We start from the raw sequence: 15,614 nt of genomic DNA, 5'->3' as shown, positions 1-15,614 counted from the left end.
AAGTCACTTAACCCCAATAGCCTTAAAAAAAATTTTTTTTAAAGGAGGATGATAATATATATTTGCTTTTAAGGGATAGTTTTTGCCTTAGTGAACTCAATCTGTGTTATTATATTAATACACTACCATGAATGACTTCTGTTTCATTCAGTATTTCTTTCAGTTTACCTAAGTGTGGTCAGTGGTGCAACTTCTTCCTTCTCAAGTACTATGGTTAGCCAATAGAGAATTATAAGTCTATCTACTTCTATCACATTGGATTTTAAGTTACTTTTTCTTTATTTTAATGGGATTTTTCCTTCTGAGGCATTCCCCTTTCGATAATGCTACATTCACCTCTAACTATTGCTTCTGCTATGTCTTCTTAGGTACTCATTGGGCACATCTCAAAGAAGATGAACAAACAAACTTTCCCTGAACACTGCAGCTTGTGTAAAGAAATTTTGCCATTCACAGATCGTAAGCAGGCAGTTTGCTCCAATGGGCACATTTGGCTTCGGTAAGTGGCTTTGTATCAGCTCTGCTTTTGTGCTAAGTCCATGCTTAGCACAATGCCTGGCACATAGTAAGTGCTTAATAAATATTTATTGATTGGTTGATTGTTCCCCTTATAGACTAGAGCAAATGTCTGCCACTGACATGTACAAGTATTACCCACTGAAGAAGTATGTTGTTCATAAGTTTATGTGGGAGAGTGACTATCATTTTGGTAGGACCTACTATTGACTCTTTTTCATCTATAGGTTAGGAAAGGAACAGTTTAAAATAGAATTTTCAAACTCATGTGTAGTTTTCTTATTTATTTGGTTAGGGTTATTTTTGTTTGTAATAGACTTACTCTAAATGGCTTTCAGTCTTACTATTTTCCAGAAATTGTAATATAGAAAATTAAACTTTTTGTGAATTTCACATTTTGAGCAAATTGGCTCTTTCACAAAGACAGTTGTTTTTTCTAATGAGAAAAGATAATGACAAAATGTAATTTCTAAATACTACCACTGGGCCCTTGTGGTGTTTTACTGTTAATTCTTCCCCTTCCAATCCTTTATTCAATATTGGAACAGTTTCCCTCCTTATTTTCCAAGAAATATTCTCTGAGTAATCTGGAATGACCTATTATACTGCACCATCCCATTGCATCCCATGTTTCCTCACTTAGAATCAATGGATCTTCTGTATCTATGTTATATCTTTTATGTGTTCTTTGTCATTTAAATTTATTTGTATTGCATTTTCCACCTCTCCTGCTCTTCTTTCCTCCTCCTTCTCCTTGCAACTAGCTCATAAACTTCTTCAAATAGAGACGCTGACTAATAAAAATCACAAACTCAGTAGTGTCTAGAACACGCATCTTGTATGCTCTATAAATTTTTTAACACGAGCCAAAGGATTTCATGGTCCAGCCATCTATAAGGCAGATTTTGAATTCTTTCCAGACTAGGCAATGATATCTTTGAATTAACAGACAAATTGGAAGGTGCAGTCAACAAAGATCCTGTCTATCCATAGTTACCCCTCATCAGTACCATTTTTGACTACTGTTGCCTGAGCATAACCTTCCATAAGCCTTTGCCCAATTGATCTCATGCCCTATACATAAACCTTTTCCTTGGCTTGTGCCAATCTTACTGGGTCACAACAAGTGTGGTTTTTACTAATATGGATGCCTAGATGCTGCATTGAGCTTGTGATTATTTTTGTTCTTTCACCTTGGTTCATATCTTTCCAAAATAATTAGCTGCCCATGGTGAACCTCCAACCAAATAGCATACTGCTCTCAGAGTTTATTGGTTTGAATCCAGCCAACTTTTTCTCTTGACAATACAGTGTCTTCTTTCAGGTGCTTTTTAACCTACCAGTCCTGCCAGAGTTTGATATACAGAAGGTGTTTGCTTCATGACAGCATCGCACGACATCCAACTCCAGAAGGTGAGTGAGTGTCTTCCCTGGCTTGGAAGGATGGGATTAAAAATGCTGGCAGAATGCCCAGTCATCAGTATAACGACTCGGGTCGGGCTCAGAATTATTGTCTATTATGCAGGCAGAGAGTGAAAGCAGGGATAGTATTCTGCTCTTTACAATGTTATTGTTTAGCCACAGCTCTAATTAGAAAATGGTAATTGGAGAATGCCGTGTCTAAGTATATATTACATTTACTATGTGAATCACGTGGCTCTGTGGTTTGCTATGGTGAGTGATGCTATGTCCATAGAGAGTGGACTCAATCTAAAATATGACAGGGTTAACACTTGGTTTGTGTGTGCAAACCATTATATTTCATTGATTAACTAAGAAAAGTTCAAATGAGATTCTTAATAATATTGTTCCTTGGATACAAAGATGACACTACCACTCTTCAGCAGGATAGCTATTTTGAATTGTTTTTCCAGCGTTTAAGAATTTGTGCTGACCCGTTCATCATCCCTACTCCTTTTTTTTTTTTCTTGCTCCTTGATCTAATTTACTATGTCCCATTATGTCTAGTTGCCCCCATTTATGTGGGAAGAGAATACAATATTTTAAGATAGGGCATCTAGGGTGTTTTTTTAATATGTATTTTTAAAAATATTTTTACAAACAGTATTTCCTCTCCCATTGGAACAATTTTTTGAAAAAAAGTTTAAAACTCTCATAACAAATATGCATAGTCCAGGAAAATAAGTTCCCATATTGGTGATTTAGAAAAATGTGTTTTGTTTGCATTTTAAGCCCATTACTACTCTCTATCAGGAGGTGATCATTTCTCGGCACTCCTAGTTTATCATTTCATTGATTAGAATTCTAAATCTTTCAGAGTTGTTTTTATCTATATTAATGTTGTTCTTGTATACATTGTTCTCCTAGTCCACTCACTTCACTCTGCAGCCCTTCAGGGAGGTCTTCCTAGTTCACTTTGAAACTGTCCCTTTCATCATTCTTTGTGGCACAGTAATATTCTGCTACATTCATATGTCATAATTTGTTTAGCCGTTCCCCAGTAGGTAGACACCCCCTTAGTTTCTATTTTTGGCTACTACCAAAAGAGCTGTTTTAGATATTTTTTTTTAACATGTATATAACTCCTTTTCCTCTTGCTTTGATTTCTTTGGGTTTAGGCCTAAGGTCTGCATAGGTTAGTAACTTTTTGGACATAATTCTAAAATGCTTTCCAAAATGATTGGACTAATTCACAGCTTCACCAACAGTGTGCCAATGTACCTGTTTTTCCACAGTCCCTCCAACATTTCACATTTTACTCCTTTTCTCTGTTTTCTTTCCAATCCGATGGCTGTGAAATAAGATTTCAGAGTTGCTTTAATTTGTATTTCTATAACTGTTAGTGACTTGGAACATTTTTTATGTGGTTGTTGCTATCTTGGGTTTCTTTCTTTGAAAATTGCCTATTCTTTGACCATTTATCAGTTGGAAAATAACTCTTTAGTCTTATAAATTTAAATCAATTCCTTATATAGCTTTTTTTTTAGTTTACTTACAGCACTTTGATTTTTCTGTACATAATAAAATGTTGGGCATTACGATTCTCAACTCCTAAAATGACTTACAAATTTTAGTATACTACTGTCATGTGAGAACATTAAGGCAGCTATAGAAATCTTACATATATTAATTAACTAGATGCACAAATTTACAAGTTGTGAATGCAGACTTTTTTGCAACTCAAGGTTAAGTAACTTAACCCCATGACACTGGGGGGAAACAATGGGTTAGGGGAGGAAAAATATTCTGTCTAAGGTTTGTTTTTTCAGTATGTATTCCTGCTAAGATGGTGGCAAGATATAATTTAATAACACATGTAAAAAAGTCTTACTAGCCTTAGGAGGGAAATTCTGCAAGTCAGCTTTTTTAGATGCTGGAAATGTGACCTTTAGGTACTCTGTACAGACCTAATTCTTTACAGAACTAAAATGTACAGCTGTTGAGTGTCAATCAGCCAGATGCTATATTGCCATATTATCAGGTCAATTCTGTATAAAAGTTAACTCTTAGTCTTACCTGTTGAAATGAAGTGACCTGTATCAGGGTTTAGATCAAAGTGGTGTACAAGGTATGCTAAACACCAAAGGAACAACTATTAACTTGAATATGAGGTCAAGTCAGTAACAGTTCAGCAATCTAAAAAGTGCTGATATTTGTCTGATATCAGATATAAACTTCCTCAAGGACAAGTTTCTTTTCTTTTTTTTTTTCCCTCTGAGGCAGTCAGGGTTAGGTGACTTGCCCAGGGTCACACAGCTAGTAAGTGTCCAGCATCTGGTCTGAGACCACATTTGAACTTAGGTTCCTTCAGTCTCTAGGACCAGTACTCTTATCTACTGTGCCTCCTAGCTGCCCCAGCAAGTTTCTTTTCAAAGAAGGCTTATTCCAGCTTCATGAGGCTAACATGAAATGTATATTTGCGAAGGCAAACGTCTACTTTGTGAATACTCATGCAGTAAATGCTGTGGATCTGCTAGCAGTCCATTTGGAAACATTTGTGATGGACAGTAGATTTGCCAGATTCATCATATTCCTGCTTACTGATCCACATCTGCTGGAAAGTGCAGAGAGAAGCCTAAATAGAGCTACCAATTCAGATTAAATACTTACATTGAGGGGGAGCAATGATCTTCAATTTTATTGTGCCAGGTACCAGGGCTGTGGTTTCTTTCTGCATTCTGTCAGCAATGCCAGAGTAGTAGTACCACCAGACAGTACTGTGTTGGCATATAGATTCTTTTGGATATCAACATCGTGAATGCCACAGTATTCAGTACCCATGGAGGATGGTTGGAAGAAGGCCTCTGGACACCTGAACCTCTCATTGCCAGTGGTGATTACCTGGCCATTGGGAAATGCTTACTTCTTCTCCAGGGAAGAGAATGAAGTCGCAGTGGCCATCTCCTACTCAAAGTCCAGGGCAGCATAGCACAGCTTCTTCTTGATGTCATGAATAATTTCCCTTTCAGCTATGGTAGTAAAGCTTTACCCACTTTCTGTCAGTGTCTCATGAGGTAGTCCGTCAGGCAGTGGCCAGCCAACTCTAGATGAAGTGTGGCATGGAGAAGGCCATAATTCTCATAGATGGGCACAGTGTGGGTGACACCATTACTAGAGTCCATAATGATGATGGTGGTATAACTAGAGACGTACAGAGACAACACAGCTTGAATAGCAACATAGGTGGCTGGAGTGTTGAAGTCCTCAGACATAATTTGTATCATCTTCTCTCTGCTGCCCTTGAGGTTTAGAGGAACTTCTGTAAGCAGAACAAGGTGTTCCTCAGGGGCTTCACATTGTAGAAGGTATAATGCCAGATTTTCTCCATGTCATCCCAGTTAGTTACAATGCCATATTCAATGGGATGTTTCAGAGTCAGGATAACTCTTGCTCTGGGCCTCATCACCAACATAACTGTCCTTCTGTCCCATTCCCATCATGACACCCAGGTGTCTTGAGCATCTGATAATGGAGAAGAACACAGCCTGAGGAGCATCATCCCTAGCAAAGCCAGTTTGCACATGCCAGAGCCATTGTTGATGAAAAGAACACCAATTTCTTCTTCCATTTTAGTTTAATCTGAGGCTGCACACTGTCCTAGTAAGAGAAATTAGGGCTGGGGGTGGGGGGGATAGAGGAAGAGAGGGAGACAAAAAAAAAGGGGAAACATCCAAAGAAGCTTACAAAGTGCTGCCAGCTACCACTGAATGGATATTCCTTATATATCTTAGGATTGAGACATTTATCAAAGAAACTTGCTGCAAATATTTCCTGTTTCCTTTCTAATTTTAATTGCATTGCAGTTGTTTATGTAAAAACTTTATAATTGAATATGACCAAAGTGGTCTGTTATATTCAGTAAACTTCTTTATTGCTTATTTAGTCCTGACCCCTTCCTCCATCTATAAGTGTGAAAGGTAGTTTCCTCCTTACTTTTCTGAATTGCTGAAGATGTCACCATTTAAGTCATGTATGCATTTGGGATATTTCTTGATAAATGGCGTGAGATACAGCAGATCCCTACTTTTTTGACTAATTGGTGGTTCCCTTTAGCATACGTTCATTAAATGGTTTGCTAACATTGAGATGCAAAGGGCAGTTAGTTGCACAGTGGTTAGAGCACTGGGCTTGGAGTCAAGAAGACTCATCTTCATGAATTCAAATGCAGCCTCAGATACTTACTAACCATGTGACCCTGGGCAAGTCATTTAGCACTGTTTTCCTTAGTTCCTCATCTTTAAAATGCACTAGAAAAGGAAATTGCAAACCACTCTATTATCTTTGCAAAGAATACCCCAAATGGGGTCACAGAGTCGGACATGACTGAAATTATTCAACGACAACAACAGTGTTGGAATACATTTTGTGACCACAGAACAGAGGACTTTTTAACTAGCCCAGGTTGATATCAGACATGAGACAATTGACTTTGACATTATCAAGCAACAACACAGAATACCCAGCTTCTGGTGTCTACTTTAGCAAAAGTAGAAACACAGATCATCATAACCTCCTTCTCTGCTTTGAGTTGAACTGATCTAAATTTTATGTTTAAAGAAGTGGGACTGTTTTTGTACTAAGTATATTTTTTAACATTGGTAACAGTGAAAAATTCATAGCCTCTTTGTGCATCATTATGGAGATAGAAGTGAACAAAAAACTACTAGTTAAGTGTAAAATCTTGCCAGTTGGGAAGAATGTGTAATGATGGGTTAAAAGATTAGAGAAGAGAAGTGACTTGTGTAAGGTCCTAGTTTCTAACTTCCTTTCTTTTGTTTCTTCATTTCATTTCCCACCCCTCATACTCTGCTGCCTATTGTGATTTATAAAATCCGTGTTTGATACCCCTTGTTTTCCTTTTCACAGATCCTGACTGGATAAAGAGGTTATTGCAAGGCCCTTGCCCGTTCTGCGACTCCCCTGTTTTCTAAATGACAGTCATGGGAAGATGGAGAAGGCAGTTGTTTTGCTATAAAAAACTTCCTTTGCCTGGAAGGAAAAAAAAAACATAGGAGTAAACTTTGCCTATATAAGAGGAGAGATGCTGCCCTTATTCCTATAAATGGGACATTGGAGACTCCTGTCTTAGAGGCTCAGTTCTCTCTTGTCTTGAGAGGCGGAAGTGCATCTTTTTTTATATATCTGGATAATGAGGATTTGCTGAAGTATTTTTGAGGTGACTGCAAGTCCCTCTTACCTAATGGGCACTCTTATTTGGCATGTGTCTTTTGATGGAAAACAGCCTGGACAATAACCATCTCCTAACATTACTGGAAACCAGATGGCTTCTTCTGACCGGTGAAGTACAACTGGCCCCTTTTCTTCTTTGACAGGAGTAGTCTCCTAGAGGGGGAGAGAGCGTCCGTCTTCTGGTGGCTGGCTTCTCAACAAGTCCTAACAGCCAGCATACCATCAAGTTGAAGTATCCTCAACTGTGAACAGTTTTGTTTTTTCTTAACAAGTGGCCTGCATGCCTGCTGCAGCCCTTCAGAGGAATCAAATTAGCATTTTAGTTCTCGTTTTCTCTCAAAATGAACAAACATCATCCTTTGCCTTTTGTGGTTAATACTGTGTTGAGACCAAAAGACTAAAATTGGTTTTGCTGTGCCAAATCAAATGAGTATCAGTTGGGCGGGGCTGTTATTGGTTAATACTCATATATAACTTTTTAAATTAGCTATGCCTTCCATATAATCTGATCATATTAACCAACTCTTAAAAATATATCAGGATTCCTTCCTTCATCCTTCTTTGGTTTTGAAGTAAATTTATTTAATTGCTTATATTCTAGGCTCTTTGTTTTCTTTTGAAAGAAAGGAAAGAAAACCACTATTGTATTAACATTATTTTTAGTAGTTTTAATTGTGTGCATTTCTAAGCAAACTTTTAGCATCCAAGGAAGGGGTGTAATAAAGACGATCATAGAATATTCCTGGAAAAGGCAAGGCATCTAGGAAAGGGGAATCCTTGTCTGGGTTGCATTGATGTCAAAATATGTTCAGTCTAACTGAACAGAGCCAGGTAACTTGTACCAGATGCAAAATTTCTATATCCTTCTAACATAAACCAGGGTAATAAAATAATACCTGCCCTTTTAAAAGTAGAAATAGGCATTCTGGAATTGTAATAGGCTTGGATATGTGAACTGAATCATTGGTTCTGGACTTAGTCCATAATTCATTTATGTTGACGTGGCTCATACTTGTGTGGAAAGATGGGTGGAAACAGTAAACATTCTTTCTTCAGTCAGATGCTGTTGGCAATATTGTTACCTGTTTCTATGGTAAATCTCATTTTTTCTTCCTCCAGTTTGATCCATGGTAGACGGTCTAATTTTGGTAATTGGATTTAGTTCTATGCTATTGTTTTTAGCTAGAAAGCTCTACAAACTAACGTTCTATATCTATCTTGGCTAATTTGTGTCAGAGAGCAGAGCGCTTGAGGCATCCAAGGCGATATCTCCAGAGGTAAAAAGATCCCTATGATATTGTTCTGCCCAGCAAACTAGATTTTAATTCCTGGCCTTGATCTCTTGCTCACTGAACTCTACTCTTTGTCCATGGTCACTTTGAGAGCAGTGCTAAGAATAATGCTTTTTATCAAGGCTTCAGGATCTCAAACCATGTGGTGATTTACAGGAGAGAGAACTAGGTGGCAACAAAGTTCTTAAAAAATACAAACTTTGAGAAAACAGTAGTGTGGTTGAAGTGCCTACAGTTTTGTTTTGTTTTTTTTACTTGGCCACTATAAGAATCATGTCAATAAAGGAATTAAGACAGGCCATGGCCAGAAATCCCTCAAGTGTTGTTTGTTTGGGCAAACTGGTTTATTAGAAAGTGGCCAGTTCTTATCATATTAATAAGTGCCATTTAAATTTTGACATTTCATTTGTATTTAAAATGTCTCTTATTGTCATAGTATTTAATGAACCATGTTTTCTTGAGTACAAGAAACCAACTGAAAGAGAGTCCCAAGTTTCTTTGTGTGTCTTTTTAGGAAGCCATTTTCCAGGTTGGAGATACCTCAAACAAACTGACTGATATATGGGACTAGATCATAGCATTAATTGTCCTTCATTGGAGCCTCATCTAATGAGAATGTTGCTTCATCCGGGAATGTTGAATTGTGGGGAGGAAAGAGAAAGGTTTGAGTTAATAGTCCACCCTCACTTAGCATCATAATGATCCCATGCTACTTAATATGTTCTCTTCTGAGGGTCAGCTAACCCCCACAGTATCACTAAGGGACAAACTGGCATTGCTGCCACATTTTTGGAGTTGCTTTCAAATTCTTAAATTAGTGAAACCTTTGAAAATGAATGTCTAGGTGAACCCAAATATTGGCCTGGAATATTGATCACATATGTCAGATTGTTTACAGATAATGTGAGAAGTTTACAGAATCTTAGTTCATAAAACAAACCTGTTCTATCTGGCTCAAATATGACTGTATTTCAGCACTGAAGAAGGTACTGGAGGTGATAACTGCCGCATTGCATTTAAAGTGCACTAGCAAAGATGACACAAAACTAGACCTTTCAGTTGAAACACTGTTGCATTTTGGGAGTCTGATATCCACCTATGTATCACATTTTCTCTGCCTGGGGTTAATTTGTCCCTATTATCCTAGATAAGTAATTGATAGCTTGTTATGCTTGATATTCATTCTGAAATCCTCATGTGTCCACCACTCAGACTTCAAGCAAGCTCTACCTAGTATTATATCTGCCAAAACTACCAATTATTTTTCATTGTCAGAAGTTATTAGAACCATTGACGATGCTAGTGGTTGAACGTGACATTTTCTTCCTCTCCCCCTAAGTAGTTTATCCGAATGTTAATGTTGTAGCATGTGGGTTGGATATATTAGCAAACTTAACAGGTTAATTAGGTTAAAACAATGTAAAGGGATAATGATTAAATATTAAATTGTGTTCTATTCTAACTATAATAGCCTCAGATAAGACTATAGGGAGGGTAACACTTACTAGTGCTTGTTAAGAGACCTAAACTGAAATGATGGATTTGTAGAATATCTGCTCAGATTGTAGCAGTTGTACTATCTGTTGAATTGATGATTAATTCCTTCCCGGATGAACTAGTGGCATTGATTGCTTTCCAAAAGAGCCATGTCCATCTTGCCTGCTGCTGATTCCCCCTGCCTTTTTCTCCTTTCTTCCAAAGAAGAATTCCTTAGTTTTTAGTTTGTGAGGTCAATGTAACACAAATTCATAAAGCTAGCTAAACAATTTTTAAGGTTTTTTTTTACTATAGCAAAAGGAGAATTTCAAAAACCAAATCACATAATAAAAGGTCTCCCCTCTTTTAAAAACTATAATTCAATAGCAGTATTTCTTGGGGGGGGAGGAATTCACTATGAATAACTTAAATATTCTCTATTTTTCTTCAAAACATTGTTTTATGTGTTACCCTTCCCTGAAGTATTTCTGTTTTAACTGGGGAAAAGTACCTTCACTAAAAAGAATGAAATTTCAAGCAAACTAGGCATCAGGGCCAGACCAGGGTGGGAGCTCTTCCTGGTTTGGGTACAAATCATATCCTGTAGGTAGCTGTCTATGGACCAGGAAAGGCAGCTCCTTTAATACACTGTACCTTCAAAGAGTGATTATGGATTTAGGTTGAGCCTCTCCTTCCATAACAAAGGAGAAGACGCTAAAGAGAGAGTAAATATGTAAATATGCCACTGTTTATTGTAAATCCCTAAATGAAGATTTTGTGCAGGAGTAGATAACCAAGATGAGATTCTTTCAGTTGGGCTAGATGGGCAGTGACACCTGGGGGCAGAGTTCCAAAGAATTAAGCTGCCTTTGTTAGAATGAAAGGGCACAGTTGAAAGAGAAGAGAGGATTCTAGAGGATTCATCAAAAGTGTGGGGCATAGGGGGAAAGTTAGTCAGAATAGCCAAAGACAAAATAAACAAAATTGGGGTGGTGAATCAAAAGAACAGGAGCCTTGAAGGAGCCCATATCTAAGGCCAGAAAGAATATAGAACAGGACACCCTAGGAAAGGTAGAGGGACACCAGCTGAGTTGTCAAAGAAGATGTTTCCCAAAGTTAGCTCGCTTTCAGCTAGAAGCCAAGTATTGAAGTTAGATTGGGCTCTGAAACAAGTGAGGACAGAGGTGCAAAGGAAAGAGCCCTAGGCTTGGAAGCAGGGGTCTGCCTTTGTCCTTTGTGCCCATGTGACCTCAGGCAGGTCATTTCACCTCTGTGGGCCTCAGTATCTTCATCTGTAAAATGAAGGGATCGGTTTAGATAACTTCTAAAGTTCCTTCATATGATGCCCTTAAAAGCAGTGTCCTTGTCAGAGTATTTGATAAATTGTGCAACTGGGTCTTACCTCCAAGTAGGAAATACTGGCTTTTTCTTCTCCATGACTTCATGACAGTAAACAATTTCTAAAAAGTTTTAAAGGGATATTTTCCATGTCAACAGCCTTAACTTTGCTCACATCCTGAAACTAACCTTGTAGTGTCCCTCCTGCCTCCAAAAAAAATCTGTTACATCCCTCTCCCCCATGGAGCCTAGATTATACAGATAACCAATTAAAATGACTTTTTACAACTCACCTGCTTTGAATTTTTTAAAGGCACTGGCACCTATAAGTCATTGCATGACTTCCTTAAATCAGTATGTATTTATCTTAGTGCCCTGCTTTCCTTGGTACTAGTCAGCCTTGGTGACTAGCTCGAGAATCTAATCATATCTCCTAAGAGATTACTGGATTAATAATTAGATATATAATAGCTGCTAAATGATCTAACAGAGATTAATTGAATTCATTCACTATTAGACAATAGTCTCACATGTAGAATATCAGTATAGTTCAAATTTTCATGGAGGCAGAACTGGCCTGTCATGAAACTAAACAGCATTTTTTAGGTTAGTGTGAATTGCTTCAAGGCTAATGATATTACATTTTCCATCCATTCCCCCCCCCCAATAATTTGTAAATTGTGAACGCCCTTAAAAAGTATGTAAAGCTGCACTTTAGGGTAGAGTTTTAGAGTTCTGCATATGTTAAGAGTCAGATGCAGAACCAAAATGTCTCTATTCTGAGGAAGACTAAAGATTCTCAGGAGTATTATTAGCTCTTTTATGGGGAACAGATACAAAGTCAATACTTTAGACACATTGTGCCCCTCTGACAGCCATCTTTATCTTTTCTTAAATAATATATTTTCTGTTATTTATATAGTGCTTCTAGGTTGGCAAAGCACTTTAAATCCATCATCTCATTTGATTCTCACAATAGCCCTATGACATAAGTGCTATTATTATCCCCATTTTATAGATGAGGAAACTGAGGATCAGAGACTAAGTGACTTGTCCAGGATCACACAGAGCTCCTGAGGTGGGATTCAAAACCAGGTATTCTTGACTCCAAGTCCAACCCTCTGTCCATTTGGCCATGCCTTAAATATGTTCTTGAGAAGTTTTGTGTCAATTCAATTTTTATAAATAAAAATTGTTTTCAGTTCTATAGGGGAACTAGATATGTAAGAGCCCTGTGATTAATCCTTTTACAACATGAATACCATTACTTGCTTTCTGTTTTAAATTCAGGTTTTTTATCTTGGGTTTTCTTCAAGTATTTAGGGGTACTTTGACATTTTAATTCAGAGGAAGGCCTCCTGACATTGGTGATTCATTGGGACAGTTCTTGCCTCTCAGGAAAGAAACTTCCATTTAATTTTCTGACAGTCTGAAAAAATAGCAAGTATGAGCTTTCAGTTGCAGGTTTTTGTGGGAACTTCTCGGGGGCTGAGAGTTCATAGGTTTATTTAGGTAGAGCTGGAAGAAATGAAAGATCCATCACTTGCCTTATAAACCCACTCGGATTTTCTGTGCCCCAGTTTCTTTGTAAATGGGGAATGTTCCTGTCTGTCCACCTCCCAAGTTTGTTGTGAAAATGAAGGTCCAAATAATAAATTATGTAAAGGTCTTAAAAATTGTGAAGTGGTACACAGATGTAAGATATTATTTAATCATGTAATTTTAGTGCTGGAAGACTCATAAAAAATTAGGAAACATTACAGATCGTTTAATTCAATGGCCCCTTCAAGTAGTCTGCCAGCTCCAAACCACTGAAGTAAGGGAGTGATGGCTTAGAATTAAGACCTAGTGTCAGGTTTGTCAACTGCAAAGCAATAACTGATTGGTTTGAGAATTCAATTTTGAGATTGAGTTTGAATCTTATGTTGATTTTAAGATGCAAAATAGCTCATTTAAATGTGTTAGAATCCTACAACTGCAAACTTCTTAAAGTAAAAAGGTTCCTGGGGCAGCAGGCAGCACAGTGGACAGAGCTCCAGCCTTGGAGTCAGGAGGACCCAAGTTTAAATCTGGCCTCAGACACTTGACACTTACTAGCTGTGTGACCCTGGGCAAGTCACTTAACCCTGATTGCCTCACCAAAAAAAGCAAAAAAACAAAAGCTCCAGAGTTTGGCTCTTACAAGCAACTAAGTGTAGTCAAGTTCTGCAGTTTCACACCTTACCACCCTACTCATCTTATATAAGACAGACCTGTTGTATATATACTCCTGGAAGCAGGGGAAGGGCACATTAGTTAGTTGAGGGGAGGTCAGACTGGTGAATATTTTTTATATTGATTTGTAAGGTGCTTATAAATAGTGCCAGAGAGTAGGCAACCCCAAAATGTTTTTGGTCATTAAATTTAGAGGCACTGGAAAGAGTCTGGATCTGACATTGGAAGAAAGACCTGGGTTCAAATCCCAGCCCTTCTCCTGCTGGGTAACAGAGAGGAAGCCTTTTCCCCTCTGTAAATCTGTAAGCTGAGGGGGTTGGACTGGACGGCCTTTAAGGTCCCTTCAAGCTTGAAATCGACAGAGCTTATTTGGAATCATGAAAAATGTTCTAAGAATTGTCGCACTTGTGTGTTTGACCCATTTGTGTTTGACCCAGATATTCTTTCACATGCAAGAAAGGTAAATACCAAAATCCTTGAAGATATATGACAGTTTAGAAGAAACAAGACTGTATATATATAGAGAGAGAGATATAGAATGGATTTTTCCTTTCAATCAACACCTGTACTAATCTTCAACCATGTGCTCAGCTTTGAATTGTACAAAGTATCTATGAATATTTTTACGCTAATTTTCAAGCAAATGGAAGGTTCATCAGAAAGCTTAAGGGTATGGAAAGAAAATGTTCTTACATCCTTACAGCTGGGTTTAAATAAATATTATTTTTCTGAAAAGTAAGACTTGGGGCAAAGGATGGGGAGGGAGGGTGACACTTCCTAGACTTTATTATTATTTAAAAAAACAATCTTTTATTAAGAACAGTATCATTAGGTGGTGACCTAATGTTGGGTATATCCTTTATCCAGAAAAAAGACTCAGAGCGGCTGTCTTTTAATTGTATGTGTATATGTAAAAAATGTGGATTACTTGATTGTAAGCTCCTTGAGGTCAGGCAACATCATTTTTTTAATCCCCAAGCACTTAACAAAGTGCCTTGCACATAGTAGGCATTCATTAAATATTTGTCGAATGAATGAATGAATGAGTCTTTGTAACCTTCAAGGTGAAGCCTAATTCACTTTTTTCAGTGCTTTCAACACTACAATTAAAGACTGGAAGAGGACTAAAGAGCCTCACATTTCAAATGGCTGAGCCAGACATTTGTGATCTAGAGCCACAGTGGCATTTGACCGAGATGTGGATGTGGCTATATTTATTCCTGGAAAAGTACCTTGACACATTAGTGTTGTGGGCTATTTAATAGTCACAGTGGTGTTCTCTTGGGAAATATTTGGAGTCAGGAAGGTTGTGGAGGGAATAAATACATAAGACGTTTTTTCTGGTGTTTTCCTTGAGCAGCAGGCCCCACTAGAGAATTGGAACTTAGATCTGTTCCTTACAACCCAAGCAAAGGGTAACAGAACTTTCATTTTGTATGCCTAAAATGTTCAGGCATTTCTTTGCCAGGCTAATTGTAGGGCCATTCGATTTGCTCATTTGTCCATCTTGGATTCACTTCCATTTCCTGTATGATTCTGGTATTGGAGTCAAAATTGCTGTGAATATTTGGTGCTGTACATAATGGCAGTTTTGTAAACGTGATGCAATATCTCATGTTGTGTTTTGTATACAGAGCCAGTAGTATTGTTATCCTGCCCTCTTTTTTATTCAAAATAAATAAATAACCAAATTCTTTGTATTTTGTATGTCTGTGTTTTATGGGGTTCCTGTGCCTTGGGGTAATGCTTTCAACTTATTTAGCCCTCATTGCCAGTAATCATGGGTATCATTGTCAGACCTAAAACATGGGCAGGGGAAAAGAAAAGAAGACAGAAAAGGGAGATAAAGAGGAGAGATGTAGAGATCTGTAATAACAGATGGGGCCCCCATCAACTTCCTTAGTTTCAACTTAAGTTCATCACTGTCCTGGATTGCCTACCTCAGAAATTTAGGAGGAATTAAAGAGAATAGGTAACATTTGAATCCTGCCACTTGCCACTAGAGATGCTGAGACCACTTCTATGGTGATAAAGTGGCACTCAGAAAACCACCTGTAGTCCTTTTTTAAAGGGGTACTTTGTATTATTTTTAAGGACAATATAGAACATGCCTGCATGTTTGCAGAG

At 37.8% G+C, this 15,614-nt stretch overlaps 1 protein-coding gene across 1 annotated transcript in view; it reads left to right on the top strand.

Moving 5' to 3' along the window:
* The window catches only part of GTF3C4 (general transcription factor IIIC subunit 4), a 38,213-nt gene extending 23,026 nt beyond the window's left edge, over nucleotides 1–15,187 (top strand). Inside the window, exons 3-5 of the mRNA XM_020973478.2 lie at nucleotides 369–499; nucleotides 1,841–1,929; nucleotides 6,844–15,187. Of these exons, the coding sequence (XP_020829137.1) occupies nucleotides 369–499; nucleotides 1,841–1,929; nucleotides 6,844–6,908 (285 nt within the window). The 3' untranslated portion in view covers nucleotides 6,909–15,187. The remainder of the gene's footprint in view (nucleotides 1–368; nucleotides 500–1,840; nucleotides 1,930–6,843) is intronic.
* The last annotated feature ends 427 nt before the right edge of the window (nucleotides 15,188–15,614 follow it).

Source organism: Phascolarctos cinereus, unplaced genomic scaffold (genome assembly GCF_003287225.1).
Source record: "Phascolarctos cinereus isolate Bilbo 61053 unplaced genomic scaffold, phaCin_HiC Scaffold_2;HRSCAF=192, whole genome shotgun sequence".
Lineage (NCBI taxonomy): Eukaryota > Metazoa > Chordata > Mammalia > Diprotodontia > Phascolarctidae > Phascolarctos > Phascolarctos cinereus.
Note: the sequence above shows the minus strand (reverse complement) of the source record. Positions and strands in the feature narration are given on the sequence as shown.